Genomic DNA, 16,344 nt, shown 5'->3' with positions numbered 1-16,344 from the left:
ACTAGGTCTGCTGACCCAAGAAGCTAGAGCTTAGAATCTTCAGGCCTAGGCTTACTGGCAGAGTGCAGTGTCTCAGGGTACTTACTGGCAGAGCTAAAAGAGTTTTGTAACATTCACCAGAGCAGGGCAGAAGCTGAGGAGCCAGAGACAGGCATGCCTGTGGGCACAGCTGAAAAGAGGCTGTCCAGATGAAAAGACATGTACCCTGAGCATTCCTGAACCTGAATTGTAACCTGTTACTTTCCTAATAAACCCCATAACCGTAAGTATGGTCTCCGAGTTCTGTGTGGTTATTGCAATGAGTTACCAAACTCAGTAGAGAAGTAGAGAGTGCTGTGGGAGGAATGGTTGGTGTCGGAATTGGTAAAGATGGTGGAGGTAGAAGGCATATCTGACCTCCACCTCATAGGAATCAGCCTTGGGGTGTTGATCTTGATTCTCCTTCCCCCTTGGGATGTTAGAAGAGGTCAGAGAGTGCCCCCATACCATGTTTATAGTCTTTTAATTTTAAAAGTGCCATAAGACTTACAGGAGAAAACAATAAGAACATCCTTAGAAATTTAACTTCATATTAAATTAATTTGAGTGAAGTATTCTGGATATTTATAGTATCACACTGTTTGTATCACTAAATTTCCTAAGAGTTTGCCTTTTTTTTTTTTTTATTTCTTACACACTAAGAGAATTATTTTATGTAATCCATTACCAGATTTCATTTGGTTTTTCATTTAGCAGAAAGCAGACTGACATTAGAAAATGAAATATAAGTTTTGTTTAGCAGATATAAATAAAACAATGAAAAATGTGTCAAAACAAAACAAACAAGAAGAACACCTTTGACTGAGAAGAGCAACTAATGCCATAACTTGTATTCATATAAATGAAGGATGGAGTGATCTTTTGTGAGTCATTTCCTTTTCTTGGTCTTTCCATTTCTCATTTGTATTATATTAGGCTAGGAACTATAAAATCTCAGATTATAAGAATTTCTTTTGATCAATAATTAACAATATCAAGATTTTGGCAATGGTTCCTGAAGCTAGAGAAAGCTGGTAGTTTTCAAAACCAAGAATGGGGAATCCCTATGGAAAGAAATGAAATGGGGACATAGTAAGGAAATGTAAAAAGAGTGAGAGGATGTCTGCACAGGATAGGTAAATAACAAATCCTGCCTAATGCAAACTGATCTAGTTGATGATTCATATGAACTCATTTGTTGTCATAGCTCTTTATTACTATGGGAATGTATTTTAAAACATCTGATACTAACAAGTGTCTATACGTTGAGTGGTTGGGGGAATTGGGTAAGTACAGGAAGTGGTGGAGCCCTGGTGGTGAAGTGGTTAAGTGCTAGGCTGCTAACCTAAAGGTCAGCTGTTTGAACCCACCAGCTGCTCCAAAGGAGAAAGATGTGGCTGTCTGCTTCCATAAAGATTACAGCCTTGGGAACTCTATGGCGCAATTCTACTCTGTTTTACAGGGTTGCCATGAGTCGAAGTCGACTCCATGGCAGTGGGTTTCTTTAGCATAGGAAGTGGCGGGCAGGTTTCTTTTGATGCATTTTATAGTTCTTGATTTTTGAATCAAGGGAAAGTATAACCAGTTGAAATTATATGAGTTTTTTTATAAAGCAGCTGACTGACAGCCTTACCATCAAATTTTTCTTCAGTTAAATATGCACTCCAATGTAAACAACAAATAAAAAAAAACAGCAAATAACTAACATAAAAATGGTGCCCTGGTGGTGCAGAGGTGATTGTCTGGCTGCTAACCAAAAGGTAGGCCATGGGAATCTACTAGCTGTTCCTTGGAAACCCTGTGGGGCAGTTCTACTCTATCCCATAGGGTCACAATAAGTAGGAATCCAGTTGATGGCAGTTTTTTTTTAACATAAAAATACTAAGAAAAAAAAAAGCAAAGAATACATGCTATTGAGGGTCATGGTAAAAGTTTCAAGAGTTTTATTACTAAAGAACAGAAGAGCTTCCTATTAGAATGTGTCAGTTTATAAAATTCTGTTGTAATGGGAAAATGCATGATGCTAATTGTAAAACAAAATCACAGAGACTATTTGATTGTAAGCCATTTGTAATGCCTTTCTTATTGACATAGAATGTGGAATTTCAACAAATGTTGATTTTCAAGAAGATTTATAGTGCTGGACTTAATGTTTGCGTAAAGAAAATTAAAAAGCTTAATTTATTCAAAGAAATATTTTTAACCAGAGCGTTATTTTTAAATTACAAATAATTATTTCCTATGATTTTTAATATTTTTTACTAAATCTTCATGAGGATGGTATTTGCTAGATTATCATTATTTGCTAGAATTTGTTTTGCTTTTCTCAATTTTTCAAATCAAGTACGTATTTATAGAAAGGGATAAAATAGGCAAAACAGTTATGCCCATCCTTACTTTGATACTCTTCCAAGTTCATTTCAATAATCCTTATAAATATTTTGTCACCATTTTGCAATTTGTTTGAGGTACAGGTCACAGTACGATTTTTGAAGAAAATCATTTTTGGTATTTTCACTAATAACACATCTTTTAAAGATCCGGAGTTACACATCATCACAGATTATACAATAGGTACATTCCATAATGTCATAAAGCTACAGGTTTAAAATTCTACATTGTATGTGAGAATCGGGGCTATATGGGTATAAGAATATAAGGTTATATTCTTTTTTCTATGTAGAAAGATATTAATTTTACAATAAAGAGATAATATTACCACTGGACTTGCAAAAGAAAGAACGCTTTACAGAATTGAGATCATGTTTGAATATTACAAGAGTCTTAATGTCACGTTACTGTTTATTTCATCTTCAGGAACATTAGTCATCCAGGTGACAGCTAGGGATGCTGATGACCCTTCCAGTGGCAACCATGCTCGTCTCCTATACAGCCTACTACTAGGACAGCCATATTTCTCCATTGAACCAACAACAGGTATTTCTGAATGAAGCCAAGTATAATTCAACGATTCTAAAGTAGGCAAATAACACAAAACTGGTAAAGAGTAGTTACTTATAAACTGTTGTTAGGAATTTCAATTGCATCTGAATGACTGTATTCTCTTAGATAAGCAACAATGAGTTTAATACTCATTTAAAATAAGTCTGAACCCAAATCACCACTGAAATATGTTAATAAAATATGAGTTACATAGACCAGTTGTTTCCAGAAATAAATAGCTTCGTTTCTCCAGGGCAGTGTCTTGTACATTGTAGTGGCTCAACATATGTCAAAAGACTGATTGTATGGTTGGATGCTTAAGAGATTAACTTAACTAGGAAGGTACCATGGTAAGAGTGAAATAATACGTGGTATTATATTCCATTTTTAAAGGAGTCATAAGAATATTTTCCGAAATGGATAGAGAGCTTCAAGAGGAACACCGGGTAATTATTCAAGCCAAGGACATGATTGGTCAACCTGGAGGACTTACTGGAACAACGAGTGTATTAATTAGACTTTCTGATATTAATGACAATAAGCCTATATTTAAAAAAAGTAAGTAGAAGACATTCCAAATTTATATTATAAAGTTTAAGTGTATTGATTATGGGTTGTGGTTAGAATTTTCATTCCAATATCACTGCAACAAAGTTAGAATTCTATAAAATGAATCCGTTAAGAATTGCTCGAAGGTGTGATGAGTTTCATTAGCGTGAAAAGTTGAATACAAATGAAAGGGTAATGTGCTTGATAGTTTTCTATTGCTGCCGTAACAAATTACCACAAATTTTGTAGGTTAAAACTACACATGTTCATTATCTTACAGAGGTCTAACATGAGTCTCACTCAGCTGAGATCAAGGAGGCAGCAGGGCGGGCGTCCTTTCTGTAGGCTCTAAGGAAGAATCCATTTCCTTGCTCATTGCCATCTTAGCAGAACTCAGTTCCATGTCATTGTAGGACTGAGACCTTGTTTCATTGCCGACTATAGCTGGAGAAGTGAGATCTTTCTCCGATTCTTACACATGGGACACGTGGCCCTCACATCTCAGAAGCAGCAAGGAACATCAAATCCTTCTCATGTCTCCATCTCTCCAAACCGCACTTCTACTCTTCTTCCACTTTTAAGGATTCATAGAATTAGACCGAGTCCAATTCTTTAGAGAGCAGCCTCTTTACTCCTCACACTGCTTTCCCTTACTGAAATCACGTTACACTTCTTACAATATTCAACATATCCTCTCTAAGATATATATATATATATATTTTAATAAATTTGGAAAATATCAGAGATTAAGTGTTGGTGAAGGATATTGTGTACACCATGGACTGCCAGAAGAATGAACAAATCTGTCTTGGAAGAAGTACAGCCAGAATGCTCCTTAGAAGTGAGGATGGTGAGACTTCATCTCAGGTACTTTGGACAGTCTTTGGAGAAGGGCATTATACCTGGTAAAGTAGAGGGTCAGCAAAAAAGAGGAAGACCCTCAACAAGATGGACTGACGCAGTGGCTGCAACAATGGGTTCAAACATAGCAATGATTGTGAGAATAGCACAGGACCTGGCAATATTTAGTTCTGTTATGCAGGGTCCGTGTGAGTTGGAACTGACTCCACGGTCTCTAACAACAACACAAGTGTTGATTTGAGGAAATGTTTTGGTTGTTTTTAATGACGAAGGGCCCTAGTTTAACATAAACTTAATAACATGTAAGCCTAGAACATCTGCTTTTAGATTTATGGTAGTGTTACTGTTTTCTCAAGTTTAATTTGAGAGCAATTTTTAATTTGTGCAGTCAAATACGAAATTCTTTTAATTTTCCCATAATGAAAAACTGCGGCAAAGTTGAACTGTTTCTCCCATCTCTAAAAATAGTACAAGGTCAGCAACTTTTGTATAACATTCCTTCCACCAACAAATAAAATAAAAAAGGTAAAATCCTACAAGGCAATCTATGAAGTGACTTACTATATGCTTCTAAAGGAAGCAAGAGTCCATTTAAAGGAAAAAAAAAAAAAGTTGATTATGTTTTCCTTTATTAAATTCTAAAAAGTTTCATTCTTTAGAATATAAACATGTATGATTATTTCCTCCTCCTTTAGCATAAATTATGATAATTTATTTGAGAAGAATGGAATAGTTCTTTATGAGGTTTACGCAAGTGACTCTTAAATCAAGAAAAAAACCCTTCAGTTATCTGTATATGTATCTATGTATTTCAAATAGAACTGCCATTATGTTCTTGTGAACAAAACAATGGGGACATCTGTGATTCTAACATGGTTTCTCTTCTTCATCCACTTACCAACTCCTTTGGATCCAACTTTCTTTTCATTTCCACCATGATTTATCTAATCCAGTCTCAGGGCCTTAAAATCAAACTGTTATACCTAGGACTCATCTACTTGCTCTTAGCCTCCCCTACCTTTTATTCATACTTGTATTCGTGGGTAAATTTAGGCATTAGGGAAACCTTGAGTGAAATTGCAAATCTCTTTTAACCAATGTTAATTTAGGGGGGTTGAAGGATAAAATAAAAAAATAAATCCATGAATATTGAGAAAGTATGCTTATGAACAGAAATTTGGAAATTATACATGCTAGTGAATTTTTTTTTTTTTTAGTGATAGGAATTCATAAGGTATAATTTGGAAGCATAATAAAGGCTTGAACAGGATATTAAGAATATGTTCACATTTAACAAAATAAGAGAGAAAAAATAGAGATTTAGAAAAAATAATTGGAAAGGGTGGGGTGGGTTTACCCACAGTCCATAAAGTGTGTTACAACTGGGAGTTTTTAATGTTAATTATTTATGCAAAATATCTCAAATTTTGTTTTAAAAGCATTCTACCGCCTGTCTGTCTCTGAATCTGCCCCCATTGGGACGTCTATAGGAACAATCAAGGCACATGATAATGACATAGGAGAGAATGCAGAAATGGAATACAGCATAGAAGATGATTCACAAACATTTGATATAATCACTAACAATGAAACTCAAGAAGGAATAGTTATATTAAAAAAGGTAGATGAATTTAAATTGTTTACACAATAGTGCTAAATTAAATAAGGAATGCACAAAATTATTTTGTACACTCAGTCAGGCTTTTGTTTTAGTAAATAATTGAAATGAGAACCTGTGGTCTACGGCTTAGGGAAAAAAAAAAAAGTATAGAGGCTAGAGAGCTAGATAGGTATTACAGAGTTTTTCTAATATTTGGAACAGCTTATTTATAAATACTTTGAAATGAAAGACAGCATTTATGAGAAGACCTTGAATACGATTCCCTAAAATATTTATGCTTCGAGAAGTATAATTTTAATCCTGAATTAAAAATATAGCTATCATTCTAAAACATTTTGTAATAAATATAAAAATAAAATATAAACAGTGACTTGTAATAGAATTGCTTTATGATAACAGCAGAGGAATCCATGCATTTAAAGAGTAAAACCTAACTGAAAAGCAGCTGAGACTTAAATAATTAACACTTTACTTCCCCATAAGCAATGCCTTGGGTTACTGAAGCCATGTCTTCTGTGTACATTGTATTTCTCTGTAGAAAGTGGATTTTGAGCACCAGAATCACTACGTTATTAAAGCAAAAGTTAAAAACCGCCATGTTGAGGAACAGCTCATGAAATACCATGCTGAAGCTTCCACTGCATCCATTAAGGTCCTGGTGGAAGACGATGATGAACCTCCTGTTTTCCTCCTCCCGTATTATGTATTTGAAATTTCTGAAGGAAACTCATACGGATCCTTTGTAGGCAATGTGTCTGCCACAGATCCGGATCATAGGAATTCTCCCATCAGGTATACCTGGGATATCAGCTAACTAGCTTTGCATTAAACCGTGAGTAAAAACAGGTTATCATAAAAATAAAATTCCATTGAAAATTTAAGCGAGGATATTTATCTATATCTGTATTACTCTCCACATACTGCTGTCCACTCGGAGCCCTAAAGGTAACAAAAGAAGAAGAGCACACCTAGCACCCAAATTATCCAATCAAAGGTACTGAGACCCCTTGGCGAAATGGTTGATTCCAAAGCTGTTCCAGGGAAACTGTGAAATGAGCCTGGCACATCTGATGGTTTCAGACAGTAAGGAAGTATTCAAAAAAGAATTGAGAGTATGTTGAAAGGCCCCACGAACTGCAATGGAATAACTTCCAATGTCCAAAACTGGAGGTATTTCAGCAACACATATATAATGATAGTTTTGGATTATAACACATAGAAAAAATACCCATGAGTTGATTCTGGTATAGGTAAATAAAAAGGACAAATCTTCTTACAGAAGAATTGTGATTAATAAATGTAGAAGAATGATGAGAATTGAAAAAAAAAAAATCATTAGAACACCAAAGTGGCAATTATTATGGGCCGGGACCATAGATGAGTACTAAAATTAGTTGGCAAATGTTTGAGGAAAAACCATATATTTACAGAATTTCAAAGTATCGCCCCTGAGATCTTTATTAATTACAAAAAGGAAAATAGTGACTGCAGTGGAGAAAACTGGCAGACACCACCATAATCAACTGACCAAGGTTAACATCACTGTTGATAAGATCGATCCATGTCATGTACCTCCTGATATTGCCCTGAGAAAGGCACATCACTTCTGTGGTATTCTTGCCAAAAATGCATAACCTCGATCTAGTCTTTTGAAAATATCAGGTAAATTCAAAATGAGGGACATTCTCCAAAACAACTGAACAGTACTCAAGAAAAATGTCAAGGTCATGAAACACCAGGAGATTGAGAAACCGTGGAAAAGACTAAGGAGATGAAATCGAGATGCAATGTGGGATCCTATCTTGGATATTAGAAAATAAAAATGACGTTAGTGGAAGAATGGGTGAAATCCCAGTAAAGCCTATAGTTATGTCAATTAATTTCTTATTTGATACAATAATAATAATGCTATGGTTTTATATAATGTTAGCCTTAGGGAAAGCTGGGTAAAGGACATAGGAGAACTGGTGAGCATAACCTGTTACTGTCGAGTCGTTTCCGACTCATAGCAACCCTGGAGGACAGAATAGCGCTGCCCTATAGGGTTTCCAAGGAGAGGCTGGTGGGTTCGGACTGCCAACTTTTGGTGAAAATCAGATGGTGGAAAAGCCAATAAAAAGACTAGAACTGGTGGCTCTAGAAGGGGCCAAGGGAAGTGACACCTATTACACATCAGTACTATGGTCACGTTAAGCTGTCTAGCTTATCTGCTCTTCCTAGATGCCTACATCTGTTGTTTGTTTTGTTTTGCTTTTTTCATTTGGCCCTAAACCTAATTATTGTGGCATCCATTGTTCTTAATTTTTACTAAAAACCATGACTTTCTGTCAAACTCTTGTATTTATTTGGGAGTCTGACCTATTTACAGAGACAGGATATTCCAGAAAACGTTTAATTTAAAATATTAACTGATACACAACTGTTTCATTTGATCAACAAATCTTATAAGTAGGAGATGTGACCTCTTGTGGGTATTTAAGTAATTTGCTAGTAAATGTTTAAAAATGAGTGGAGTTAAACTGAACTCTTTTCAAGCTGAATTCTCTGTGATTTCTATTTTAATTCTCTCCTGAACACTAGGCTATAAATTACTGTGATATTTTCAGAAACCTGTCAATTGCAGATTAAAATATTCTCATCTTTTGCCACATAATTATGGCATACTTCATTGATGTATCATCAAAGTCTTTCGGGAATATACATGCAATGAGAAGCCATCACTGAACTTGAGTTATTACTCTTCTTTAATTTTTATTATTAATCATTTGCAAGCAGATGAGACTTGATGAGAACTTCAAAGGCTTCTTTCATTGTAGAGTTCGAGATCCTTTTCAGGCTTTTTTGTATGAGGGAATTTGTAACTTGGCTTTTTTTTCCACGTAGGTTCTAACGGGACTTTAAATCTACGATCCTTTACTTTGGGGATAAGGAGAATGACAGATTAATGCCCCCTCATTTGGCTGGTGGGGAGGTAGAGAGGAAACAACCTTACATATCTCTATATTTTGTAACATTTTCCTGATTTAACATTTTCTTTATTTTTTATTTATTTTTGGCATTAAATACTATCAGATGATTCCTTTGAAACTGACAAAACAAAGCCTTTCTTATATGTCAGGAATCAAATAATTGTGACATTATGCACAGATGTATCTAGAAACTATGTGCTATAGGAAAGAGGCTAGTAACAGGCTGAGGATATGTTTTACCTTGCTTTGAATAAAAGAACCCAAGACTCAAAAGCCTTATTTTTTATCCCTACTTATTTGAACTTATCTTCATTTTGCAAATGGCATTTTCCTGTTTCTTTTTAACCAAGACATTCCCCCTATTAAAATTCTTTCTTAGCAACGAGAGTGAGTGACATTTGTTTAGATTTAACATATATCAATTTAAATCTGGAGTCTTTTTTTTTTTTTTTTAACCTCAGCTGAGTTGCATATTAAATGTATGAATGTACCTTTCTGAAAACTTTTCAGCATGACATTAGGTATGTAAAGCATGCATTTAATATTCTGTCCTCTTATCTAAAAAAGAGTGTTATATGGAGAAAATAATATTAAGAAATGTTTTCCTTTTGGTGTAGGTATTCTATTACCAGAAGCAAAATGTTCAGTATTGATGACAACGGCACAATCATTACAACTAACCCTCTTGACCGGGAGGTTAGCGCTTGGTACAACCTAACTGTTACAGCCACAGAAAAATGTAAGTACTCCTATGGGAACTACACATGGGTTCACAATATTTTGTAAAACATTAATAATTTCTAAAAGGAGGGAAAAAAACTAGCTTAAAATGTTGTTGGAATTAGAATTAAATGATGTATATATATATCATTTCATTCATATGTTATTTTATTATTTCAAATGAATGCTGTCCAGTCACCCGTATCACAGCTTATTTATATGCTTACTCATTAAATACTTTTAAGGAAATTTTTCTTATTATAAAAATAAATCATCTTTAATATAAAAAATATCATGGAAAATCTAGAAAATACAAGGAATAAAACAAAAGTCATTTGAATTTCTAAAACCCACTTATTTTATAGTAATACCCCCTCAGGAGCCCTGGTGGTGCAGTGGTTGAGGTCTTGCTGCTAACGGAAAGGTCAGTGGTTCAAACCCACCAGCTGCTGTGTGCAAGAAAGGTGTGGCAATCTATTTCTGTAAAGATTGCAGGCTGGGAAGCCCTATGGGGCAGTTCTACTCTTACAGAGTTGCTATGAGTCAAAATCAATTGGAGGCAACGATTTGGTTAATATGCCGGCAAATCTTTTTTTATGGTTACATATTCACATCTATATAAATGGAATATACATTTCCAATTTTTTTAAACGGAACAATAGTTCACATGTATTCTACATGGCTTCTTTTTAAATGGATGTATTTAATGAACAAAGAAAGACTTATGCTCTTTCCAAAAACGTGTTCACACTGAAAAGATAGTTATGAATGGAGAGAAGATATAATACTGATTTTGTAGGAATCGTTCCCTTAGAGTAAAATTTTTAATTTACCCCCCCCCCAAAAAAAAAACGGCTTCCATCAAGTCGATTCCGACTCACAGCGACCCTATAGGATAGAGTAGAACTGCGCCATAGAGTTTCCAAGGAGCGCCTGGTGGATTCGAACTGCCGACCTTTTGGTTAGCAGCCGTAGTACTCAACTACTGCACCACCAGCGTTTCCGTTTTATTTTACGGAAGTACATAATTAATGTTATACGTTATTTTCCTACTTTGCAAACAGTAGTAAAGTTATTGAATGAGAATTGAATTTAATACAATTTAAAATGGATGAGAATTTTGTCCCATTTAACCATAATCAGTTTGAGACTAATTTTACAAGTTCGCAAAAAAAATTATTCTACAAATCAAACACAGAATATGAGTGCCTTATTCTAGTTCTAGGATAAAATGTTAGAGATGTTCTTGCACACCAATAACAAGGTAGAATTTACACCAAGGTAGCAGTTGAAAACATCAGCAGTTAGCATTAATGACATTTCAGTGAAACAATTACGGGAAAGGTTACAAAGGATTCAAACAACAAACATTCAATAGGCGACTCCATCACATTATCGAGGGATACATTTTCAGATTAAATTTAGAGCTTCAGCTGTGCTGATAACCAAATGGTCAATAACCAGTAGCACCCAGTTTTCTGAGAGACAGGCAGAGGTTTCCCTTTTTAGGTTGTAAAAATAGATAAAACCAGCAGATTTACCACTTGGATATTGTCTTGAAAGTTATCGTTCAATTCAATTATTCAGTCATTCCTACTAATTCAAGATAGAGCACAAAGGGATTAGGAAAATTATTCCCATTATATAGCCACTGAATTTGATAAAGTACAGTGAAGAATTAGTTTTGTGAATATGAAATATTCTAGAATGTATCCTTTCATGTAAGTGATTTTGAATATGTTTCTTTTTTTAAGCATTTAAATGTATATTTATCTTATTCCTCACTTTACTGGACAGGTGACAGGTGATAATGGCAAGTGGAAAGCACCTCTCACATATTTTTGTCATACATTGAACAGCTCTATGGAAACACTGCAGGATGGCTTTAGTCTGGGTTTTGAATATTCTCTTTAAACAATAAAGGGTGGGGTAGCAAATGTTAAAATGGAATAAATATCTGCTGCAACAGAAGAAATGCCAAGGCTTTTGGTGTCAAAAAATACAAAGGTTTTTATTCTAAAAGCAAGAAGCTTTATTCATTGGGTATTTCTGAGAACGAATTATTTATAATGTCATTCTTTACAAATCTACAGAGAAAAAGATTTTACTTCAGTTCAAGGGAACACTGGACATCTTTGAAAAATGCATTTCTCCATGAAACAACTTTCGGCTATAATTTGATCCTCTTTTAATAAATGTATATGAATTAATTCTCCACTTTAGTCTTATTTTATATATTTTTACATATAAGGAGAAGGATTTTTGGTAAGAATACCTCCATTAAATTAGCATCACTTCAGTGTGAATTACTAGAAAGCAGAATCTTTAAAACTTAATATGTGTATTATTTGACACAAAATATTCAAATCTTTTATGAATAGAAAGAAAAAAATGAATAAATTATTTTCATGAGGAATTTCAAAATAATTTAATTATATGCTACCTCATCAATTAAATGATTAACTCTTATCAGATCCATGCCAGTCACCATTTCTGTAAGGGAAAAATCTCAGGATCAACTTTTTTCTTTAACAATGAATGTAAATTGTAGCATTACAATTAAAATTGCATAAATTAAAACAAAAACAATAATAAAAATATGGGGGCAGCAAAGTTTCTGTCTATAAAAATGGTCAGTGAATATATGTATGTATATTTACAAGGAGCTCTCCCCACGGTGCAGTAGTTAAGCACTTAGCTGCTAACAGAAAAGTTGGTGATTTGAACATATCCAGCATCTCTTCCAGAGAAAGAAAGACCTGGTGATCTGCTCCCATAAAGACTACAGCCTAGAAAACTCTATAGGGCAGTTCTACTCTGTCACGTTGGGTTGCTATGAGTAGGAATTGACTCCACAGCACACAACATGTATATTTACATATATATCACAAAAATTATACAATCTAATAAATATTTTAATTATGCCAATTTATATTACAGTCAAGGGTGATATTCAACATATTAAATAATCTAATTTAATAATCAGCAAAGCATAACACAAGTAATCAGGCTGGATTTCAACTCTTAAGCTGTACCATGCGCACCAGGTGATCAATAGCCTTCACTGTGTGAAGGAAGACATGGCTCCAAATGTTCTCTCTGTATATATTATTCAGCCACTATAACTGTATAAATTCTCAGTTTAAAAAATTAGTCTATAGGAGTCCACTAAAGGCCATACCAAAAAACCAAACTCGTTGCCATCGAGTTGATTCCGACTCATAGTGACCCTGTAGATATTACAATCAGTATGTATTGGAGAAAACAAACAACAGCCATGGCAACATCAATGGATATCATTTGAGATTCACCAGGAATGAAACTCTAGCTCTGTCACTTCTTAATTGTATTTTCAGATATTCATTTATAAAATATCTATTTCCTGAGATGGTTGTAATGGTGAGTTTTGAGGTATTACATTTTATTAAATAGCATACTAACATTGAGTATTCTCTGTGTGTATATATATGTACATCTCAAAAACCTACACATATATATTCAGAGATTTTTAAATTTGTATATATATATATATATTTGGGAAAGTATAATTAAGAACAAAATCTACTCCCAACAGAAAACCTCTCCACAAATATAAAAGAGAAGAAAATGTATTATTGAATAAGCATTAAAGGAGAATGTGATGTATCACAAGCAATCTGCTAAAGAGGTTGCAAAGCCTGAAAGAAACCTGACTCTTTGTATAACTGAGTGGATAGAACCTACTATATTCATGTTATGTGTTAATTTTCTGGTATCTTTATGACCTAAAATAGATTTGCAGTTTGGGTCTGGGGCCACCTGAGGCTAAGCTAATCTCCTTCCAGGAAACTGGGAGATAAGGGAGGATGAAAGAGGTGGCTGCCAGGTCCTTGAGTTAACACCTTAGGTTTATATCCTTTTCAAAGAGACAGAGAAAGAATTTACAACAGGGGGAATCAAAACCTGTTATTTTCAATTTGTATTTGGCCTTACAATCTATCTTTCTATCTATTGAAATATTGATCTATCTAATCTATCATCTCTCTCTCTATCCATCTATCTAGCTACCTGACACTTTGTTAAAATTTGCAAATTTTAGTATTTTTAAAGCTCATAATGAAAATGTGAGATAAATACCACTTCACAGAAGGTAAATCTGAAGCTCCTGCAATTTAAAAATTTAAATAACATGCTCATTCCCTAAATGATGAAGGCAGGGAGTAATTACCAAAAAAAAAAAAAGACCCATTGCTGTTGAGTTGATTCTGACCCATAATGACCTTATAGGACAGAGTAGAACTGCCCCATATAGTTTCCAAGCAGCACCTGGTGGATTTGAACTATCAACCTTTTGGTTAGCAGCCATAGCTCTTAACCACTACTCTACCAGGGTTCCCAACTGTGATTAGACTTCCCAAAGTAGGTGGTAATGTCTTAACCATACATGTGTAGTAAGGCCCAAGGGCCTCTTCCATCCTTGTCAAGGGGAGTGCTAACCTTCTACGTCTAATTCCAAAGCTTATTTTCTTAATTGAGAACATGAAAAATGATACTTGCTCTCACTTGGTCTTTACTGAATTAAATATATGCACTTTAACCAAAGTTTAATCTTTTCCATTTTTTATACCGCCCCATAGGGTTTCCAAGGAGTGGTTGGTGGATTCGAATTGGCAATTTTTTGGCCAGCTGCTAAGTTCTTAACCACTGCACCAACAGGGCTCCACCCCTAAAAAACAATAGAGCTTAATAACTAAGTTGTTTCAGTTAATGACCTAACTATAGAGTCTAAACTATGTCACATTGCATGACTTCCTCAGGGCCACACAGTCAACATGTATGTTAGTTAAATCCCTTTTGATGCTTACTGTGACTCCTCTCCGGTGTGCTGTTTTCACCCTGAAGCTGTTGCTTCATCCACAGTCAGGAATCACTAAAAGCATGTCTGGCTAGTAATATTACATTTATTTGATGGGAGTTCAAGAGATGATTAAAATTTAAAAGAACATAGTCCTGTCTTGCTAAAAGTATATTTTTTTAATAAACAATTTGCTCTAGAAAGAGTAAAATCGGAAGTATTTACATTATAGTTGGGGCACAGTGGTTAAATGTTTGGCTGCTAACCAAAAGGCCAGAAGTTTGAATCTACCAGCAGCTCCCTGGAAACCCTATGGGGCAGTTTTGCTCTGTCCTATAGGGTTGCTATGAGTTGGAATCGACCTGACGGCAATGGAGTTGGTTGTTTTTTGGTATATTGCAGTTATCATTTTATAAATATGAAGATAGAAACACAAAATACAGACAATACAAAAACAAAACAAATGAAAAATAACTTGAAAACATTTCACACCTCTTGAGAAAAAGGAAGGAAATAAGCCATTGACACAAATTTAGTAGAAAAAAAAGAATAAAACAAGATTTAATAAAAACATGCCATTTTAGATAGTGTTTAGAAAATGTAATTAGACCAATGTTTAAATTCATCATATGAAGGAAAAAGTATCAAATTATTTAACATACCTTTAAATTTAAAAAATATTATGCAGTTATAGAAAATTGTATTTAAACAACTATCTTATAAACAGAAGATAAAAAGTAGAGTCAGGAAAAAAAACTTTCAAATCTATGTAAACAACAACATAAAACAGATTATATTTATTTTATTTATAACATAATACTTAGAAGTTAAGTCCTGTTTCAGAGGTAGGTGATTAGAAATATTATCAACTATAGAAATTAAGCAATTTATGCTGATCAGCCTCTGATTCTATACTATGGGTTTTCTTGGAATTAAAAAAAAATTTTGGTAAATAAGGATTTTATATTCCCATTACTATTCTAATCTTAGGGCTGAAAAGATACAGAGTGGGTAGTGAAATTCCAAAACGAAATATATAGTTAGATAAATATTCTTGGAAAAGCACAAAATCAATGTTGATCTAACTTCTCTCTGAAGATACATTTCAGTCTTAAGGGAAAACTGGTTAGGAAGAGTTTACTTAACACTGACTAATCAAACTTCATGTCTGTTTTTCTCTCTCAGTTTTTTTTTTTTTTTTTTTTTAATCTACATCATTAAACAAATTTTAGAACAATGTTGGGGAAGATAGTTGTGGCAAATTCTCACTCCCATGATATCAATAGTGGAAATAATTGGCCATTTAACTTTGATAGTAATATAAACAAACCACATGAAGTGCAGGAAACCAGACATCCTATAAAACTGTTTTCAGAATCACTAGTTACACGTTACCTACCTTTAAAAGCTTGTAAACATAACAATCCAGGTGGCCGGAGGAAAGAGATGTTTCATTTTAGCACTATTTCCAGCAAATGGAGTTAATTGCACTGATTCTCTTTCCTGGAAAGCTTCCCAAATTAAGCACCCAAGCCATTTATCAATATGCCAGCTAAGCGAATAATACTACTAAATACTTTTAGATGAAGCTGTGACGATATATGTATGTTATGTACAGGCATGCCGCAAAGGTTTAATTTGAATATAATTTTAAGCCAATTTTTCCAAAAAAATGAAGATCAAAACTGGGAAAGTATTTATTAATTTTCCTTAAGTTTATTTGTACCTGAAAACTTTTTTCCTATCTGACTACTTAAAAAAAAAAAGATGTTCTATATGTTTCAACCATTAAAACAAATGAGTCTTTTTTACTGGATAATCCCATTTCT

At 34.1% G+C, this 16,344-nt stretch overlaps 1 protein-coding gene and 1 non-coding gene across 3 annotated transcripts in view; one reads left to right on the top strand and one right to left on the bottom strand.

Moving 5' to 3' along the window:
• Positions 1-16,344, top strand: part of CDH19 (cadherin 19) — an 80,545-nt gene that overhangs the window by 33,058 nt on the left and 31,143 nt on the right. For both annotated transcript variants that reach the window (XM_049900737.1, XM_049900736.1), the window contains exons 4-8: positions 2,836-2,955; positions 3,355-3,519; positions 5,811-5,992; positions 6,531-6,784; positions 9,579-9,700. In XM_049900737.1, coding sequence (XP_049756694.1) covers positions 2,836-2,955; positions 3,355-3,519; positions 5,811-5,992; positions 6,531-6,784; positions 9,579-9,700 — 843 coding nt within the window. The remainder of the gene's footprint in view (positions 1-2,835; positions 2,956-3,354; positions 3,520-5,810; positions 5,993-6,530; positions 6,785-9,578; positions 9,701-16,344) is intronic.
• On the bottom strand, positions 14,054-14,173 carry LOC126086360 (U6atac minor spliceosomal RNA). The gene has a single exon (XR_007519454.1). It is a non-coding gene; the product is annotated as a U6atac minor spliceosomal RNA (small nuclear RNA).

This window comes from Elephas maximus, chromosome 11 (assembly GCF_024166365.1).
Source record: "Elephas maximus indicus isolate mEleMax1 chromosome 11, mEleMax1 primary haplotype, whole genome shotgun sequence".
NCBI classification, from domain to species: Eukaryota; Metazoa; Chordata; class Mammalia; order Proboscidea; family Elephantidae; genus Elephas; species Elephas maximus.
Note: the sequence above shows the minus strand (reverse complement) of the source record. Positions and strands in the feature narration are given on the sequence as shown.